Source organism: Phoca vitulina, unplaced genomic scaffold (assembly GCF_004348235.1).
Source record: "Phoca vitulina isolate PV1807 unplaced genomic scaffold, GSC_HSeal_1.0 scaffold7, whole genome shotgun sequence".
In the NCBI taxonomy this organism is placed as follows: Eukaryota; Metazoa; Chordata; class Mammalia; order Carnivora; family Phocidae; genus Phoca; species Phoca vitulina.
In genome coordinates this window covers 28,897,818-28,918,445 of record NW_022589710.1, presented here as the reverse complement: position 1 = coordinate 28,918,445, position 20,628 = coordinate 28,897,818, and the positions used below count along the sequence as shown (strand labels likewise).

The 20,628-nt window shown below is 35.9% G+C and overlaps 1 protein-coding gene across 6 annotated transcripts in view; it reads right to left on the bottom strand.

Moving 5' to 3' along the window:
- KTN1 (kinectin 1) overlaps positions 1–20,628 on the bottom strand; it is a 107,187-nt gene that overhangs the window by 62,128 nt on the left and 24,431 nt on the right. For all 6 annotated transcript variants that reach the window (XM_032405172.1, XM_032405169.1, XM_032405170.1 and 3 more), the window contains 4 exons: positions 8,658–9,208; positions 5,060–5,197; positions 3,456–3,626; positions 2,105–2,235 (listed from right to left, as the gene is read on the bottom strand). In XM_032405172.1, coding sequence (XP_032261063.1) covers positions 2,105–2,235; positions 3,456–3,626; positions 5,060–5,197; positions 8,658–9,180 — 963 coding nt within the window. In that variant the 5' untranslated portion in view covers positions 9,181–9,208. Of the gene's footprint in view, positions 1–2,104; positions 2,236–3,455; positions 3,627–5,059; positions 5,198–8,657; positions 9,209–20,628 lie in introns of those variants that run through there.

Sequence of the window (20,628 nt, the reverse complement as noted above, 5' to 3'; positions counted from 1 at the left end):
TCCAGTTACTCAAGAGCAAAAACAAGCATTCATTCTAGACTCTTCTTCAGCTACCGTATCTAAGTGGTCAGCAAGTTCTCTAACTCCTGTATCTACATCCTATGTTGGTGCTCCTGCACTGATCTTCACCCTTACCTGGAGCAATCTTTATTAGGTGTGGGGATTTATTTATACCTGGAACCTTGCCATCTATTAAAAGGTCTGACCAAGACAGTTTCTATGACAGGAAAAGGGGAAACTAAACTTACTTTTGCAGATACAGAGGACCTACCAAAGATACTGAGTCCCTGCAGATGAGAACAGATCCACTCCATGAGAAACCCAGAACAATAAAATTTTAAAAGAAAGCCCAGTTCCAAAGATGGAGAAAAATGTGAAGTTGCAAAATACTCTATTTCAAAACACTATCTTTAAGAGTACCCGGCTTCCTCCTTGGCCTGCCTAAAACAGCTATCAAGGGGAGGTTCATTTACCACCTAGTCTCTAGAGTTCAAAGCTATCCCTCAGACAATAAAATAATTACTCTTGCCCGCATAAATCACGACCAACATCCTCAGAGGAGGACACTTAAAGCAATTATTTTCAATTTTAAAAAGCAGTAATTTCAAACATCAGGCATAGTAACTTCAACTGGAGGCTTTTCCTTTATCCCCACAAATAACTAAGAACACTTTTAAGATACACACTTACCCAATTAAAGTAAACCAAAGTGCAAATTCTTCAATTAAGAATTTCAAGAAAGCTTCTTGCAACAGAATAATCTGATTTTGTATCCAAAGTCACACGCAGTTACCACACGTACCCTGATTAACCCTGGAATACCTTGTTTACTCTGGGCCATTGCTGGCACCATGTGGAGACCGTCCAACAAGCATACTACATTATAAAATGCCAGAGTGGTAAAACACATTGTCAACAGATCCTCGGAAGTATCGACAGACTTAATATGCTATGATAAATTCTATGACAAGAAAGTCCACATAGTTAGGAGAAAGAATAGCATATGAACAATTTAGACTGGGAATTCAATTAGCCTTATATGAGGAAATGATACAGACACATCAACTAGGAGACTACTGGAGGTAATCAGGTGAGGGGGATGGCTTGGACTGAAGAAAAAATGGAAGCCACTCGTGGTTTTAAAGCAGGTGAGTGGTTAGGTGTGTGTGCGTTAGTGTGTGTATGTGTGTGTTAAGAATAATAACAATTAAGTCCAGCATCTAATATTGACTATCAGATACCATGTCATCTTATCGCACACAAGTAACATCTGAAAACGTGTCACCTTTCCCAGTATGACATAGTATACATGATAATATAGTCAGCATGACCCATGAGAAATTAAATTTTAACTCCATGGATTGTCTTTTGTTCTGGCGGGGAGGGGCTGGTGTTTTGTTTGTTTTTTGTTTTGTTTTGGGTTTTGTTTTGTTTTTTTTACAAATTTTAGTCAGTCACAGCAGTTAACTCTACCATACAAATCACTTATTTTAGAAGGATGATCTCTCTCTCTCTCACATACACACACACGCACACACACACACAGATTCCCAGGTTCTTTGAAGTGTGCTATATTGAGTCACAGAAACATTCCATATAGTCTATCCAGAAATCACCTGACTTCCAAGCAGAGCAAAGCAAGGTTAAGTGCCAAATGTCCTATAAATCATCTTATTATAAGCACTTCACTTTTGTCAAAATATCAGATGACTCAGACACCTGACTAAATAAGTGTATTGATTAGTATGGATATAAGAAATAACTTCTGAAGCCATTCCAGAATTAAATGTGACTATGTGCTTTGGAATATGAATAATGGTAACGTGATTTTATTCCTCTAGCAAAAATCTTGTTCAGTGAACTTTTTTCTTTTTTTTTGAGAGTGCGGGCAGGGAAGGAGGGGTAGAGGAAGAAAGAGATTCTCAAGCAAGCTCCACGCCCAGCACGGGGCCTGACATGTGGCTTGATCTTACAACCCCAAGATCATAACCTGAGCAAAAATCAAGAGTTGGACACCTAACCAGCTGAGACACTCAGGTGCTCCTTGTTTGATGAACTTCTAATCACTGTTCCCAAATATGCCCATAATCAAAAATATGCTTACCCTCTTTAAAGCATCCTGTATCACACCAGACTTCTCCTTTAGCAGGTCTACAACACAAAGGGCCTCATCTTCAGAAAACATCATAGTCTTCAAGGACAGAAGAAAATCTTTAAATTTCACTTCAGCATTTTCTTTAAAAAAAATAAAGAGTTGGCATTTAAGAAACACAAGTAATAACTTCAGCAAAGGTAAGCATCAAGAATTCTTGACCCAAAAAGTCAATAACCAAGAGAAAACAGATTTACATTTCAGGTCAAACAACAAAAATGTTCCAGTCAAGAGAGAAAAAAGTGTTCATCATCTTTAATATACTATGGAATAATTACATTAACTAAAAACTTGGTCAAATTGCGGAATACTTTAAAGTGCCAGTATGCCCTCACTTTAAAAACATTCAAATGTCTAGAATGCTAGTATCTATACCAGATATGGTCACAAATCTTCTCATTCAACCTTAATACTCATGATATATAAATCAAATTTTACAGATGAAAAAATAAGCACAAAGATAATTATAAAAAGGAAATCTGATTTTATAAATATCAAATAAATACAAACAATCTTGACATTTAAAAAAAAATCCATGCATCGGGGTGCCTGGGTGGCTCAGTCGTTAAGCGTCTGCCTTCTGCTCAGGTCATGATCTCAGAGTCCTGGGATCGAGCCCCGTATCGGGCTCCCTACTCAGCAGGAGGCTGCTTCTCCCTCTCCCACTCCCCCTGCTTGTGTTCCCTCTCTCGCTGTGTGTCTCTCTCTCAAATAAATAAATAAAATCTTTTTAAAAAAATAAATAAAAATTAAAAAATTGATGCATCAAGCATCCCAATTCACCCAATTTCCCCGGGGGGCTTCTTAATATCAAGCACAAACTTCCTCTTCTTAAAAAGTAACTGCAATCCATTAGACCCAAAGAAGTCTAATAATTCAGTAACATGTCAGTTTAAAAAATCAGATGTGTGCATGCATGAGGACAAGGGGTATATGGGAATTCTCTGTACTTTCCACTCAATTATGCTGTGAAGCTACCGCTGCTTTTAAAAAAAAAAAAAAGTAATAATAAAAGGTGGTTGTGAATTAGCATAGAAACCTCACAAGAGACAACAGTCAAAGAGAAAAAAAAGAAAAACACCAGACAGCAAAATAACTGTGAGATCTCGGGCAAGTCAAATTCAAGGGTCTAGCTCTACAGAACTTAGCAGACTGGACTAGAAAACTACCAATAAACCTTTCACTACAAAGATTCTATTATTCTTTTACAACTCATTGTTTCTATGACAAAATTTACTTGACTCCACCAGAACTCAAAAATGTGTTTCTTCAATACAACAAACGGTTGCATGCCATGTGTTACCTTTGTCAGTTTCAGTCTTCAATTTTTTAGCCCCCGTTTTCTGGATTCCTTCTACTTGGTCAGGTTTAATTAGATCAATAACCTCTCTCTTATCCAACACAGGATTTGAATCAGCATTATCCATCAAAGGAATATAAGTAGTTGCGTGAATAAGGGGTTCATCTACCAAGACTGCAATTTAAATTCAACAAAATTATAATTACTCAGGGCTTTATATAATGGAGTAATTAATAACAAGCACACACATTGAAATTTAATGATAAATGCAGTTATTTTCAAATATCTAACACCAACTTGGCTTTAAATTCCTATTTTATCACTTAACAAGTCAAACCACTCTAATTAAAGCAGTACCAGTTCAACAGTATTTTACAGTACATCACTTAACTAAAAGTGTGTTGGCCTATCTCCTCTTTAATAGTATCTGAAGATTTCTTCTACATTCTTTACATTTTAGTCATTTTCTTCCTGTTTTAACTAAAAATCCATTCACATTTAATTGGTGCCCAAGGAAAACTATTAATCTGTATTTATGCTGGTACTTTACTGAATTCTTACTGCAAATGCTAGTTTTTTAATTGAGCCACTTTATAGGTACAAAAATCAGTCATTGTTCCTTGCAGATATCATCTCATTTCTAAAAGTTACGCCTGTAATTTCCATGGCACATCTTACTAAAATGGTTAAAATTTGCAAAACAACATTAAGAGTGGAGGTAGGAAGCCTCCTTACACTTTGTTCCCAATTTTAATGGGAAGAACTTTAAGAGTTTGAACACTAAAGTCTGATGTCTGCTGACTAGAGACATAAATTTCCACACACATATGGAAATCTCTCTTCTTTTTTAAAAAAACTTTTGGGCATATATAGTTTTTTTATTTAAAATTTTAATAAATATTTAAGATCATCAAATATTTGTGGGTAATACTTTTCTATACCTAGTTCCTAGATATGTCATAATTTTAATACAAATAACAGAATTTCATCTTTTCCCTCTCCAATTGTACTATTTTCTAGCACTAGTTGACACCACAGCCCAATATTATTTGAATATTACCATTTAATCTACATTCATTTCATAACTGCTTTCCCTAGACAATTCTGAACATATAAAAATTGCTCCATCACTGTTAACTGGATGCTTCTGATATATACATACAAACTATGCTGAGGAAATAATTGGGAATATAGGGTAATGACAGATCTAGCCAATGCTGCTTTTCTCCAGCAAAATCTTTAAGTGATATTTAAAAGTACAAATGTTTCAGGAATACTTTTCTTCTATAATTTGTGTGCTATTTACATTACTTCCAAAACTCAGTTAAGAATGAGAATATTTAATAAATGCTTTGTCCTTTTTAAATTTCAGATAAACTTCTTCATCACAAACTTAGACCATGGCCACCTGTCAAAGCACTGCGAAACCCCAAGGCTCAAGATATCCCTGGACTTGTATTAGCATTAACAGTTGTTATAGTTATAGTATACATTAAGCTGAGAATTAAAGAGCATATGAGGTCTCTAGGGCCCTTGTCCTAGTATTAGTATTTTTAAAATACATTTCTAGAATTAGTATTTATAAAATACGTATCTACACATTTCACCGTTTTCTGCCTTTTGCTTCTTTGAAGAAACTTTCTTCTTTCCTGATCCACTTTCTTGTTTAGTCTCTTGATGGAGGGGTAATGATTCTTGCTTTTTTGAAGGTGCCAGAAGAGTTTCCACCTTTTTATCCTGATCATCTTTATTGAAAATAAATGAAAAGTCATCATAGTAAACACAGCAGAAGATTCAATTACTAATGAATAATGCCCAGAATGCTTTACCTTCAAATTTTTAAACTCTCTAAAAACACCATTCCAGCTTTCTTACTCTGTTACACCTGTTTTTAACTTCATCAAGATTTCTAAGTACTTGCTCCTTCTTTTACATCCCATTTCTCAGCTACTCTTAATCTACATAGCCTATGGGCATTTTCAAATCTCTACCATCTTAAAAAATAAAACCCTTCCCACCACTGTAATTCCTAGCTTCCCACACCCATTTCCTTCTTATATTGACAAAAGAATGATCTGTACTTCCTTTTCTACCACCAACTAAGTGATACCTGATTTTTATCTCCTCCATTATATTCATGAAAGGATTTACACAGCAACCTAGTGTCCCAAATGCTATGTTCTACCAATATCCTTTAATTCTTCTTTAACTTCTATTTTGCATTCCATACTACTGGATCTCTACCTCCTAAAATTCTCTCATCTTCATAAGTGAAATAAGACAGTCACAAAAGGACAAATAATGTATGATTTCACTTATATGAAGTACCTAGAGTAGTCAAATTCACAGAAACAGAAAGCAGAATCGTGGTTGCCAGGGGCTGGGGTAGAGGGGAAAGGGGAATTACTGGTTAATGGGTACAGAGTTTCTGTTGGGAGAGATGAAAAAGTTATTGAGACAACTTGGTGTTGATGGTTGCACAAGAATGTAAATGTACTTAATGCCACAGAACTATACACTTAAAAATGGTAAATTGTGGTTATTGTTTATTTTACCACAATAAATATGATTGAAAATTCTCTATCAGCTCCCATAATTCTTTCTTACACTTGAAATATTCCTTTTCAGACTCTTTTGTGAGCTATTCCTACAGAATACCTCATATGCTGGCATTCCTCAGGGTAGAGTCTTTAATTTAAATGATTTCCTTGGATGCTCTTATCTACACCCATAACTTCAATTACTACTGTCATGCTTAAGGCTTCTGAATTTGTATTCTAGCCTTACCTCTCTGCGCTTACATATCCTATTGCATCCTAAATTGCTCCCTATGTAAGTGGCCCCCCATAGGAACCTGAAACAACCTGAATGCATTCTCCTCTCCATATACATCCACTCTCTCTCCAATATTCCCAATCTTAGTGCTACCAACCATCTACCAATCAGGAGTTGGCAAACTTTTTCTGTAAAGGGCCAAACATTACATAGGTTAGGTTCTGCAGACCACAAAGACTCTGTCAAAACTATTCATCTGTTGTTGCAGTATGAAAGCCAGCCATAGACAGAGGTTAATGAATGAGTGTGGCTGCATTCAAAAAAACTTTATTTATGGACAAAGAGGTTTGAATTTCATATAATTTCTACATTTAGCAAAATATTATTCTTCTTTGAATTTTTTTCAAATCATTTAAAATGTAACAACTATTCTTGACTCATGGGCCACAAAAAACAGGAAGCAGGCCAGATTTGGCTCAAAGATTTTAGTATGCCAACCCTGAAAAACTTAGAACTTGGTAATTAGCTTTGATCCTGCGTTCTCCTAATCCACCATACCTTATCTAATAAGATTAGTTATGTCGTTTTTACTTTGTAGACCTCTAATCTACTTTCTTTTCTTTTTTTTTTTTCCAAAGTAGGTTCCATGCCCAATGTGGGGCTTGGACGCAGGACCCTGAGATCAGGAGTTGGATGCTCTACCGACTGAGCCAGCTAGGCAACCTTCTAATCTATTTTTTATTTCTTCTGCCACCACCATATCAATCCTCCAATTTAATTGTGGAAAATAACCTCTTAACTAGTCTATCTACATCAAACATTGCCCCATAAAACTTGTCCTCAAGTTCTGCCAAAGACACGGTTCAAAAATATAAATGTGACCATGTAAACTGACCTGCTTGAAAATCTCTGACAATGGCTAAGCTATAGCATCCCATCTCCTTAACACTATATACAAAAACCATCATCATCTAGATCCTGCAAAGCTTTTCATCTTTGTGTCCTACCACTCACAACCTCACATTTCATGGTTCAACAATACACTATATTCTTCTTTGTGCCTTTCCACATGATATTCTGCCAGTATGGAATGAGATCCACTAGTTGCTTGGGTGAAGTGACTCATTCTGGAAGACCTCAGCCACTGCCTCCCTGTAAAGCTCTTCATCCCTGGTCCCCATAAGTAGTAGTCCTTTAGGCTTCTTGCATTTCTTCTATACTTCATACATCTCTTATGCAAGTTACGATTTATTACTGGCTTACATGTCCTTCTCCCCCACTAAGGTGGAGAACAGAGGTGCTTACTCTTATTTCTCTAGTACCATGCCTTGATCATAGCTGGCAAACAAATATCTAAGATCCAATATAACTAATTTAAGACTCCAAAAGACACACAAACAACTTAATGGTAAACACAAGTCCTTTCATACAAACTGTTTGCAGTTTCACACATCATGACACCACTTCTTATGTGCTTTCCATTACATCTGTTTGTTTTGTCTTGTTTTTTAAGTAGGCTCCACAGCCAGCGTGGAGCCCAACGTGGACTCAAACTCACAACCCTGAGATCAAGACCTGAGCTGACATCAAGAGTCGGACGCTCAACCCACTGAGCCACTCAGGTATCCTTCCATTATATCTATTAACCCCTCTCCCTTACCACCCAAAAAACTAGCTAGTATTTATGTAGCCTCTAAGATTAATTTCAGGCACTACGTCCTCTAAGTGATCCACCTTAGAACTACTACACTGGTTTAGACATACCAAGATCATTATTCTAAACATTTTATAAGAGGGGCACCTGGTGGCTCAGTTGCGACTCTTGACCTCAGGGTCTTGAGTTCAAGCCCCATGATGGGGATGAAGGCTACTTAATTAAAATATATATATATATATATTACAATAGACATTTTATGAAAACTATGTTCATGTGTCTACAGCTTAAAAATGCACTATTTTCATCTCTGTAGTACTAGTACCTAGTATAATGCCTAGTAAAAAAAAAAAAAAAAGCTACATGATAAATGTTTGCAAAATTAATCAAAGGCAAAAAACAGTATCTATCTTTTCATCTTTAATTCCTGTCACACTGATTAGAAAGTATTGGTTGAAATAAATTAAGTTTCTAACTGCTGATATTTACACGTCCTTAGTGGTTTTAGTAAAACAGATTTTATATATTTCCATTTAATGTCTTTTCTATATTTCTAATATAAAGTTTAGTTTTAAATGCTGTTTTATGATCAATACTAATTATTTTATCAGCAATTAACGTTAATGAAAGCAAACATACAGTAGAAATGACAATGTTCTTGGTTTCTAACTTAGTCTCTAATACAGTGTACACACCTAACAAGCTATCTAAATTTCAAGCTCTAAAGTTATTAAAGCAAATACAATCATACAATATAGTTGAATAGATTACAATACCGCTTCCATTTTTAGACTTCTTCTGTCCTGGTTTCTTCTTTGAGGCGGCTGCTTCGGAGGGGGGGGTGGGCTGTTTAGTAACTGGGACAGGTTCTACTTTTTTGCCTGGAATCTTTGACACATCACTTTCTTTGGTGACCTGTTCTTCTACTACAGGCTTGTGTTTCTTTTCTTTCTTCTTTCTTTCTCTGACACTACTTGAAGTTTCAACCACATTCAGTGGAACAGGTACAACTTGCTCATCTTCTACAACCAAGGCATCAGATAATTTAAAGTCCCGGGGTACACTCTCAGAATCAGATTCATGGAGGTTCCCATTCTGGATTTCTTTCTTTTTATTCTTTTTCTTTTCTGCCTTCTTTTTATCTGTTTTGGTAGGAATAAGCTTTTGTTCTCTTTTCTGCTTTGCAAGAACTTCATCATATAATGTTTCTTTCATGAAAAGCCAGAAGAAGAGGAAAATTACTGTAATAACTACTGAAGGAATAAGGACAATAAAATATGTTGACTCATAAAACTCCATGGTGCTCTTGTTAGTGATCCTATAAAACCTAAATGGGGGGGGGGGGAGAAAACAACCTTGAGTCAGTATTGTAAAATTAAACACGCAAATTTCTGCTCTTTCAAGTAGTATTTCAGATCTAACTTGATGTACAAATCTCAGCAGGTTAATCGCTTAAATCACACAATTATTTTGCCATCTACAATTCAAATACACTATGAAAGAGAAATGTGTGGCAATAACTAAAAAGAGTGTAACACATCCTTCTATTTTTAAATCATGTGAAAAGATCCTCATGGGAGGGGGACGCCTGGGTGGCTCAGTCGGTTAAGCGTCTGCCTTCAGCTCAGGTCATGATCCCAGGGTCCTGGGATCGAGTCCCGCGTCGGGCTCCCTGCTCGGCAGGAAGCCTGCTTCTCCCTCTCCCACACCGCCTGCTTGTATTCCCTCTCTCGCTGTCTCTCTCTCTCTCTCTCTCTGTCAAATGGATAAATAAAATCTTTAAAAAAAAAATTAAAAATAAATAAATAAAAAGATCCTCATGGGAGGAAAAGACCTAGACATCCATTACTTTTTTCCCCCAAATATCAACTTTTGACATTTTATTAGTATTTACCTTTCTTCCTTTTACTACACGTTAATTAATAGAACTATATGTGGAAATAGAGGCATTAACTATTACTGAAACACTGGGTATTCATTAAAAGTATCATACTTTTAATTGGGGGGAAAAAAAAGGTGGTTCATTCCTTCATTTAGAGCCTTAAGCCCATTCACAAACTCCTAGCACCTTCATTTCAGGGACTAACAGCCTCATGATGTAATGGGATACATCACAAATACAGAAATATAATAAAGTCAAAATCAAAATGTTAGGCTGTATCATTTGGTATCAATATAAATTACAAATTAGATGATTTTCTCCATTTTTTTTCATGGTATCCCTTACTGCAAACAAAGTATATACTGCAAAAACAAAGCTGGCCATCCTAATCTTTCCCAAATGCTAAAAGATAAAAGAGGCCTTGCCTCATCAATAGAGTAAGTCTTACTTTTAGATTAACCCAAAAGTTACAGAAAATAAAGGTATGCTGTGATTATCCAGATCTGCCTTGAATATAGACACTACAATCCCTCATCTGAAGGGTAGTTACAGCTAAAATTAAACCTCAAAGTAAGAATGACTCTGATGTTTAGACTCTAGCTATCCTTATACCTATGAATATGTATAAACCACATAAATATGGTTTATAATCTTGTAACTCTTATCAAATTTATTGTGGAAAAAGGCAAGGTACTGAATGCAGATGAAATTAAGCCCATGGACATGCTTAAGATAAAGCTACTTAAATTCAGCTTTTGTACTTTTAATGTATAAATAAGTGAATCTGAGAATTTTTAAGTTTTTAAATTATCCATCTGAAGTCTCAAAAGCAGTTAATGATTAGAGAAACAAAATTCCACCTAAACAGAGGAATCATTCTAAGATTTTAGAGACCTTAGAAAACATCAGCTTTAAAGTTGAATAAATCTGAGTTTCATGAATATAAGACTTCACCAGAACCATTTTAATAGGACTCCACAATTTTCCAAGACAAAATAGAGCTATTCACAGTGGTCTCTATTAACTGCCAAGACAGACAGACCTAGAAATCTTATATTGATAACATAATAAACTTAAGCAAATTATTTAGTTTGTCTTTCAATTTGCTTATATCTTATTTTAAAATGTGGGTACTTTTTTCAAGTTACACCAGCAATGACCAGAAGTCTGAAAATAGCCAGAAATGGAACCTGAAAACAAAACTGTTTATTAGGCACACTCTTGATCTTTATGATTAAAACAGCATTTGTAGGGACGCGTGGGTAGCTCAGTTGGTTAAGCCTGAGCCTGCCTTTGACTCGGGTCATGATCTCAGGGTCCTGGGATCGAGTCCCGCATCGGGCTCCTTGCTTAGTGGGGAGCCTGCTTCTCCCTCTGCCTGCCGCTCCCCCTGTTTGTGTGCTGTTAAATAAATCAAATCTACAACCAAATCTACAATCAAATCTAACCAAATCCAATCAAATAAAATAGCATTTGTTAACATTTCATACTTCCATAAGCAATTTTTAATGGTATTAACACAACCCTAGACTTACTTAGACAAGGTTTTAACAAGCTGAAGGGGAACAGGAATCACACGCTAACAAAATACTAAAAGAAATTTTATACAGAATTGTTCTTCCCTGATAATTCATGAACTCTCCAGGTCTTTAATCGATTAGAAATATTTTACTGTGTCTCTGAGTGTTACTGGTCAACCAGAAATGCTTTCAAGGAGCAGCGACCATGTTCTATTTTTGGTTTTTTGTTTGTTTTAACATTACCACCCATAGGCTACACATAGCCTGTCCAATTTAGCTGGGGAGTTGAGAGGAGAAAAAGGACAAGTCAGTACTCCGATTTTTAATTTGGGGAAGAAAAGATGCAGAGGCACTTAGCAACAGCCATAGATGCGGAAACAAAAAAGGTCAAGTCAAAGCCAGAATGACCTTGATGAAAAGCAAACTGCAGCCATGTGCAGCCTAGGCCTAAGGAAAGCAAGCAGAGCAAGAAGCCCAAACGTTCAAGGAAAAGAGAAGCCATGAGACCACAAGAACTCTGAAACACACATTCCTCAAATGTTCTGATGATTTTCTGATTTCCTTTTCCAGGTCCCATATAAGCCTGGAAGAATCATGATTCCCACTTTTGGATTTTCGGTAGATTCCCTCCACCCAATTCAATTCACCTTCTCTTGAACTTGCTTTCCACATCTACAGGAGCCTAACCAGAACACCGAGACAAATTTAAAGTCAAGAAAATGCTTGCCTTTCTTTAATCCAATAATCCTGATTCTTTAACCCAAGACATTTGCAAGGAAAAGCACATATAAAGATGTTCACAGCAACATTACACATAATACGAAAAACTGAGAGAGACATAAAACATCCAACATCAGAATGGGTTCAATTAGCAAATATCAACTCAATAAAATATTGCCATTAAAACTGTAAATACTTAAAACAAGATTTTTGTCAAATTCAATAAAGCTAAATAGTCAAAATCATAATTTTACTTGTATGACCAAGACATTTTATGTATAATAGGATATATCAAGATGATTTTTTAAAGAGTTGTGCCAGAATCATGGGTATAGTCTCACCTGCCTTACTATTTTAGTTTTATACTTTTTTGTTTAAAGAAATCCATAAAAATGTTTAATTCTTTGCTTATTTTAAAAAATGGCAGGGGCACCTGGGTGGCTCAGTCGTTAAGCGTCTGCCTTCGGCTCAGGTCATGATCCCAGGGTCCTGGGATCGAGCCCCACATTGGGCTCCCTGCTCAGCGGGAAGCCTGCTTCTCCCTCTCCCACTCCCACTGCTTGTGTTCCCTCTCTGTCAAATAAATAAATAAAATCTTAAAAAAATATAAAAAATAAAAATAAAAAATGGCAAATAAGTACTATAATATCAATCATAAACTAATAAAAAATAAAAATAATAAGAAACTTCACATTATATACAGAGGTAGAAGAGTAATATAAGGAGAGGGATGCCTGGGTGACTCAGTAAGTTGAGTGCCTCTTGGATTTGGCTCAGGTCATGATCTCAGGGTCATGAGATCAAGCAGCACAGGGCTCTGTGCTCAGCAGGGACTCTGCATGAGATCCTCTCCCTCTCTCTACCCTCCCTCAAGTGCGTGCACCCACACATTCTCTCTTTCAAATAAATAAATCTTAAAACAAAAAAAAGTAATTTAAGGACAGAAAAGAGCTAAAATTTCATTTCACTGGGAATGAAATCCAGAAAAATACAGAGAAGAGCAAAGGCAGGAAGAGATTTTAGGTGGGGGCAGGGGAAGACAATGGAAAAATAAAAGGAAGGGGTAGGAGAAGTTGAGACAAAGTTAATTTAGCTCAGGATGATAGGAATCAAGTTGCTAAAATTTTCTCAGTCCACAATATGCAACTCAATGTAATGTTTGTTGAATTGATAAAACATGGAGAGACAAGTAGCAACTCAGGTTTTGAGATGACAGCAAAATTCACCAACATTAATAATTTCTCCCCTATTATTCCCTTTGTAATATTAATGAACTTCGAACCTAATCATACCTTAAGCCTTAACAGATTCCAATCTGAATGTAATTAACAGCCAGTGGTGGACAAGTAAAGCAGGAATGAGATATCCATGGGATAATAAGAAATGGAGCTCAAACTATTCTCAAACCATATTCCATACCAGTGGCTTTAATATTTTTAGACTTAAATCCTTCAAAAAACTGATCAAAGACCAATCCACTTCCTCAAAACAAAAATGTAGGGACGCCTGGGTGGCTCAGTTTGGTTAAGCGTCTGCCTTCGGCTCAGGTCATGATCCCAAGGTTCTGGGATCGAGTCCCACATGGGGCTCCTTGCTCCGCGGGGAGCCTGCTTCCCCCTCCACCTGCCGCTCCCCCTGCTTGTGCTCTCTCTCTCTGACAAGTAAAATCTTAAAAAAAAAAAGTGTAACATGCTAAGGTGTACAGAAGGTTTCTGGACTCCCTAAAGGGTATACCTGAATCCCACATTTAAAATCCTGCTCTAGAAAAAGAGATGAGAGTTTTCATCCCAACTGTACCAATAAAGGACTTAAAAATTTTTTTAGAAAGTTAACAGAATGGAGAAACAATATATAAAATTCTGTTTCATCTGAGTATGTAGAATTCTGAGTTTCATCTGAGTATGTATTATGAATGCTAATCAAATAATTTTAAGATTCCACTTACTGGTCTTCTTATAACTTATTTTGTTCATGCAAAAATTGAGCTGCTTACTCAGTTAAATCTTGAAAACTTCTCAGAAGACCCAACAACCTTTTTATATTAATGATGTAAAACCTAAAATTTTAAATTATATAAAAATAAAATCTAGGAGCAATTATTACAATTTCAACCAAACCGCTTAATCAAAAAAGATAAAACTATATACATAATAATAGATTCACTGTTTATAACGGTAAAGCAATGAAATTATCTAAGTGTGGAACATCTACAGAAACATCGCACATTTAAACATCACACCATTTGGGATGCCTGGGTGGCACAGTCCATTGAGCATCAGACTCTTGTTTCTGCTCAGGTCATGATCTCGGGGTGGTGAGATCGAGCCCGGCTCCAAGCTCAGCTCAGAGTCTGCTTGAGACTCTCCCTCTCCCTCTGCCCCTCCCCCTAGCATTCTTGCCCTCTCTCTCTCTCAAACAAATCTTTTTTTAAAAATCACACCATTTAAAATAACTAAGACAGTGTAATGCAGCAAAATACAATAACAAAAAGCTAAAACTTATGTTGAGCACAATTATATACATATAGATATAACCTGAGATTATACAGAAAAATGAGAATCATTTTTTAGAGTGAGATCACAAGTATTTTTAATGTACAGATGACCCTTGAACAACACAGTTTTCAACTGTGTAGGTCCACTTACAAGCAATTTTTCAATACATAAACTTTCACTATCGATAAATATAACACAGTGCTGTAAATGTATTTTCTCTTCCTTATGATTATCTTAATATTTTCTTTTCTTCAGCTTACTTTACTGTAAGAATACAATATATAATCATATATTACATGAAATACGTTAACTGTTATCAGGAAGACTTCCAGTCAACAATAGGCTATTAGTAGTTAAAATCTGGGAGCAGTCAAGTTAAATGTGGATTTTCGACTGCCTCTAACGCCTGCATAACTGTTCAACTTTTTAAATTCTGCTACATTAAAACAGAAATTTAAATAACCATCCTGAATGCATATTACACTCTTAAAGGTTTAAGTAAACACAAATAAAAAGGAATTGGTTACATGTTCTAAGAAGGGAAAACTAAAACAATTTAATAAGTATACTATTGAACTTCAAGTAAAGATTTTAAATTCTACTTTCTTCCTACCATAGCATTTCAGTTACTCATTTCTGCCATCATTTTCTTTAAACTAAAAAGATTTAAAGCAAAGAGCATCCAAAACAACCCTAATTTTATCAATTCTTCTGTTGATAAGTTGATAAAATTGATAAAGTTATGTTAACTGGGATGACTCAAAGAACTATCAGGAAAAATATAACAAAATTTAGACTAAAATCCAAACTGAAAGTCAATTTTTTTCCACTGATGTACACCAAACATACTAGTAAACAGGCACATTTGTAAAAAAGCAATAGAGGGAAAGGTAGTTTTCAACCCAGGAATACTAAATTTCATAAAAGTTCCTATATAAATCAATACTGCCTGCACAACTAAATGAACACATCTTTAAAATATATAGAGACACACAGAGTAGCTTACAGGAGCTTTATTCAATATACAACATAGCTACAATTTTGTAAGTGGCTGTGAAGCCTAAACTGAAAGCTCTTATTACAGGTTCTTTGTAAAAATACTGTTCATAAGTAAAAAAGAGATCTATCTGTAACCTGATCGCACTGAATCTAAATAGTCTGCATTCCAAACATGCCACTACTCAGACCATGTTTCCCTTCCTTTAAATCCATGATAACATCTTACGTTTTTAAAATTCAAGTATAACAAACAAGTTAATCTTTTTATGAAAAATGGCTTATGGAAAGCACAGTGATAAAAAGTCTATTATTGGTGGACAAGTATCATTTAATCAGATTTCCATTCCACAACAGAAGTATCTATAATATTTTCTGAACTCTTCTTGCTAAAATGTAAGAGTAGGCATTGTGTTGGTGCTAACCTTTCCAATACAGTATGCATGTTACAGTCCAGATATATCCTAAGCCAAAATAAATTTTAAGACCAATGAATAGCAGTATAATAAAGCACTAAAATGAAATTGAGAGTCTTGACTTTTGGTCTCTATTCTGCCTTGGCTCCAGGGGTCTTTTCTTACAAAGCTCTTAAGGTCCAAAAAACCCACATGATCTTGGAATACCAAGCCAAAAAATTTAAGTGGCCCCAAGATGGTGGTGCCCACAGTGCCTGTAGCTAAAAGTAAATGCACACCCTCTCTGGTAGAATGCTCTCTCAAGCAAGGCTCCTCAAGATACCCAAAGACCGGGGCGCCTGGGTGGCTCAGTTGGTTAAGCGACTGCCTTCGGCTCAGGTCATGATCCTGGAGTCCCGGGATCGAGTCCCACATCAGGCTTCCTGCTCAGCAGGGAGTCTCCTGCCCCCCCGGCCCCCCCCCCCCCCCATCCCCCCTGTCTCCCATTGTCCCTCCCGAAAAAAAAAAAAATCTTAAAAAAAAAAAAAAAAAAAAAAATACCCAAAGACCGTCATCCAGATAGGAGTTCATAATCCAAAATGACAGAACACAAGATAAGCCACCATGAGCAACAGGCAACAAAAACAAAGTAAGGAATTAGATCCCTAAAAATTTAAGATACTGGAACCAATAGATTATAACATGCACACATAAATAAGAGGGAATTGGAAAAATAAGCAAAGAACTGAAACTATCAAAAGTAACTGGGTAGATATGAATCAACTAGAACATCTACAAATAAAAATATAATTAAAGTTTTAAATCCAACAGATACATAAAACATAGATACAAGGAAGCCAATTAAAATTACTATTTCACTAGGCCAAATTAAGTCAATGCAGACAGGGACACTTGGGTGGAACAACTAACAGGGACAAAGCAACTCTTAGGAGACTAACACACTCTTCATTTCTAGCTTGGAAGAGTCCATAAATGATAAAATCACTTGCCAAGATCAAGATTCATGTCTGGGAGTTTTAGATATGATTTTGAAGAATTTATAAAGCACAACCAGCTAGAGAAGATCAGCAGTCAATTGAGACAAAATCAGCAGTAAGAAGCTACCACAGGTTCTAAATCAAGAAACCAAAACGTCATTTTTCAAAAAAATTTCTATTTCACCTCCTCCCTACTATCAAATCTAAAAAACTTCGCCTTGTCCTTTGTATGAAATCTTCACTTATCCTTCAAATCCCAGTTCAAATCATACCTATGAAAATATCTTTTTAACTACAGTCTTCCACAATAGGCTGTCATTCATTCATACAGTTACTTAGCACCAATTTTATGTCAGCACTGTTTTCTAGGGTTTTCTGAATAAAAAAAAAAAGCCACAATCCCTGCCCTTTTATGGCCATCTAATTATACTAAAGGGAAGACAGGCCAGCAATTAATTTACAGTAAAGGAGACAGGAAAATACATGGCATATTCAAGCAAGAACAGTAAGGACAGTGTAATTCAAGTATAATAAACAAGATAAAAAGTAGAAGATGGAAGTTAAAGAGATCATTTGAAGGTGGCAGGGGCAGTGAAACAGATCATGTAGTTTCTTAAAGGCAACTGTAAGGACTATGGCTTGGACTCTGAGTAATATAGGAAACTTGTGGAAGGTTCTGAGTAGAAAAGGATGTAGGGGAAGCTGAAAACAGGGAAAACTGTTAAGAGATGAATGAAATAACCAAAGCAAGAGATGACTGATTAGAGCAAGTTGGTGGCATGGGGGCTATTAAGAAGTTGTCAAATTATATACACTCTGAAGGCAGAGACAAGATGATTTGCTGAGGACTAAAATGTGGGGTGTGAGAGAACAAGCAAAGACAAAGTCAACTCCAAAGATTTCAGACTACACCAAAAACAACAGAATTGCCCTTTACTGAGATGAGGGAAATGTGGAAAGGACATGATTGGGGTTGAAGATCAGGAGACAGGTTTTAAACAGGTGGAGATGTCCAGGAGACAGTTAAACAAAAGAGTGAGTGACAGGTGAGACATGCAAGCTGGAGATACAAATTTAGGAGTATTCAGCACATGAATTATACCTAAAGCCAATTAACGAAAATCAAGAGCATACTACCCTGGTGGCTAAATGTATAGTGTATGAAGGAGGAGAGATGGATCAAATTTATCAAATGGCGTTGGTAATAAAGTACAATGAAAACTACAAAGTGACTGTTGGATTTAGCAACACAGACAATCAGTGGTGATTTTGGCTAAAGCAGTAGAGTAGTTGTGATCAAAACCTGACTGAAATGAATCCAAAAGTGAGAAGGATGCCAGCAAGTGTGAACAACTCTTCGGAGGAGTTTCTACGAAGAGATGAGAAAAATGAAATGGAAGCTAGAAGGAAATATGAGCTTGAGAGTGTGATTTTTAAAAATAGAAGAAATTACAGCATTAGTTAATATGCTGACAAAGATGATGCAGTAGAAAGGGAAAAATTGATGATGCAGGAGAATGAAGGGCAACGTTTTCAAAGGGCAAGAATAGGATCTGGTGTACAAGTAGAGAGAGTGGCCTTAGGTGGAAGCACAAACTTCTGTAAAAACAGAAGGAAGAGTATATAGGAACCGACACAGGCAAGGAGGTAGATATGATATCGAAGTTTGTGAAAACTCTCTTCCTCAATGCTACCATTTTCTTAATGGTAAACAATTATTAGTCCAGAGTAAGGGTAAAAATGATGGTATTGGAGGTCCTATCGAACACACTATAATTATATTGTTAATTTTTTATTCTTTATAAATTGACTGTCCAGTTAAATTTAAAAATGTGAATGGAGAATGCAGGATGCTTTAGCAGTGTTGCACAAATTGATTTGCTGACTTTAAATGAATTCATGATCTTGCTGAGGAAGTTAAACACACAGTATCAATAAATCAGAGCATAAAAACCAAACCTGAGTCTCCATGTGGTTCTACTCTTCCAGCTCAAGTACCATTCCTACAGCTAGTCCCCCTTCTCCTAACTCTCCATGTACACAGTCACAGAATTCTATGACATAGGAGACAAGTCTAACAATTAAAGGGAGGCAGCAATATACTGCAGTGTGATACAGATAAAAGGACAATAATAGAACTCAAAATCTAAAACAGAACCAAATAGATAAATATTTAGTTTACTATATGTTATTTCAAGTCAATAAAGGAAAGGCTGGATCATTTACAACAAATGAAGACATCAAAGTTTTAAACATTAAGAAAATGTATAAAGTATAAAAAAAACAAGAAAAAAAAGACCTTATTTTGTAGAGTTGTACATGGTTAAAAGTTTACAAGTGTATTACATCTGTAGTAAGAATTTTTTAAAAACTTGATTCTACAAATCAGTAAGAAAAAGACACCAATGAGAAAAACCGAAGCCATTAGCCACTTCCTGAAACGGCCATCAAAATATAAAAACTCATCTAAATTTCCATTGTCTAGTCAGATGCTACACCAAAAGCATAATGGCCCCAGAGTTCACAGTAAAACTATAAATTTATCTTTTAGAATAAGAGGAAAAAAATTCAAAGATTTAACTAAAAGATAATCTAGTAAATGAAACAGGGTTGCCTGACATGGGAATTCCATTTACAACAGCTTTTCTAAAATTAACTTTATAGACTACACTGAAATCTCAAAGCTGTGGTGCAATTTCTCCTTTTAAACTGCAACACACAGTTATTTCTGTGACTTAGACCTTATTAACACACCTCTTATTTCAAGCAATACCCATTCTAAAGTACTGCTACTCCAATCTGAAACAAATCCAACTAATGCCAGAGATGAGTAATAAAATTTAATTTCTCCATTAGGTATCATGTCACAATATATGATGAAACTTCTATATTTTATTTAGCCAAACTTACTTCTTTTTCTTTAATACAAGAATAGATAAATCAGTTTGAACAGCTTCTTCAAGAAATTAAAAAGGATCTGCATAGCTGGTAGGTGCTGCAAGTTAAACCAGTATCTTTCAGACTTCTGCTTAACCATCAAGCCCAAACTAGTCCACTTTCTTAGGAAACAACATTGCATAACACCTCCATAGGGGGTAATCTGGTTAAAAGTTTATTCTGTAAAGAAATCTAACTTTTGATAAACGAATCAAAAACTTTAACACCAAAAGCACACTTTAAATACACAGTATTTCAAGTAGGTTCCACGCCCAGCATGGAACCCAATGCAGGGCTTGAACTCACAACCCCTTGAGCTGAGATCGAGAGTCACTCAACCAACTGAGCCACCCAGGCGCCCCTAAATACTCAGTATTTCAAATCAATACAGTTTCCAAAGACAAGAACATAAATCATCAAAACTGCTCAAAAATTAACATTAGGACATAAAATTCATATCAACAATTTTACTGTAAAACAGTTATACCATATACAGAAGACTTCCTTCCCCTACCATCTACAATCTTGACCTACCTTCACTTTTTCACAAGATTTTGGGGTTAGAAAACGCCATCTAGTTAGCCATTCAAAGACTGGACCCAGCTGAATGGTCAGTGAGTCTCTGAAAACCTGGGAGGAGCACTTCCCATAAGCCCCTTTTATGGCTTTAGAAAGCTGCTAGAACATTTTTCCTAGTTTTGATCCAAAATCTTATCTCCCTATAACTTCTTCCCATGGTCCTACTCCTGCCTAACCTCACCATATAGGTCATCCAATCCCACTACCAAAAAGTAGTTCTAGTAA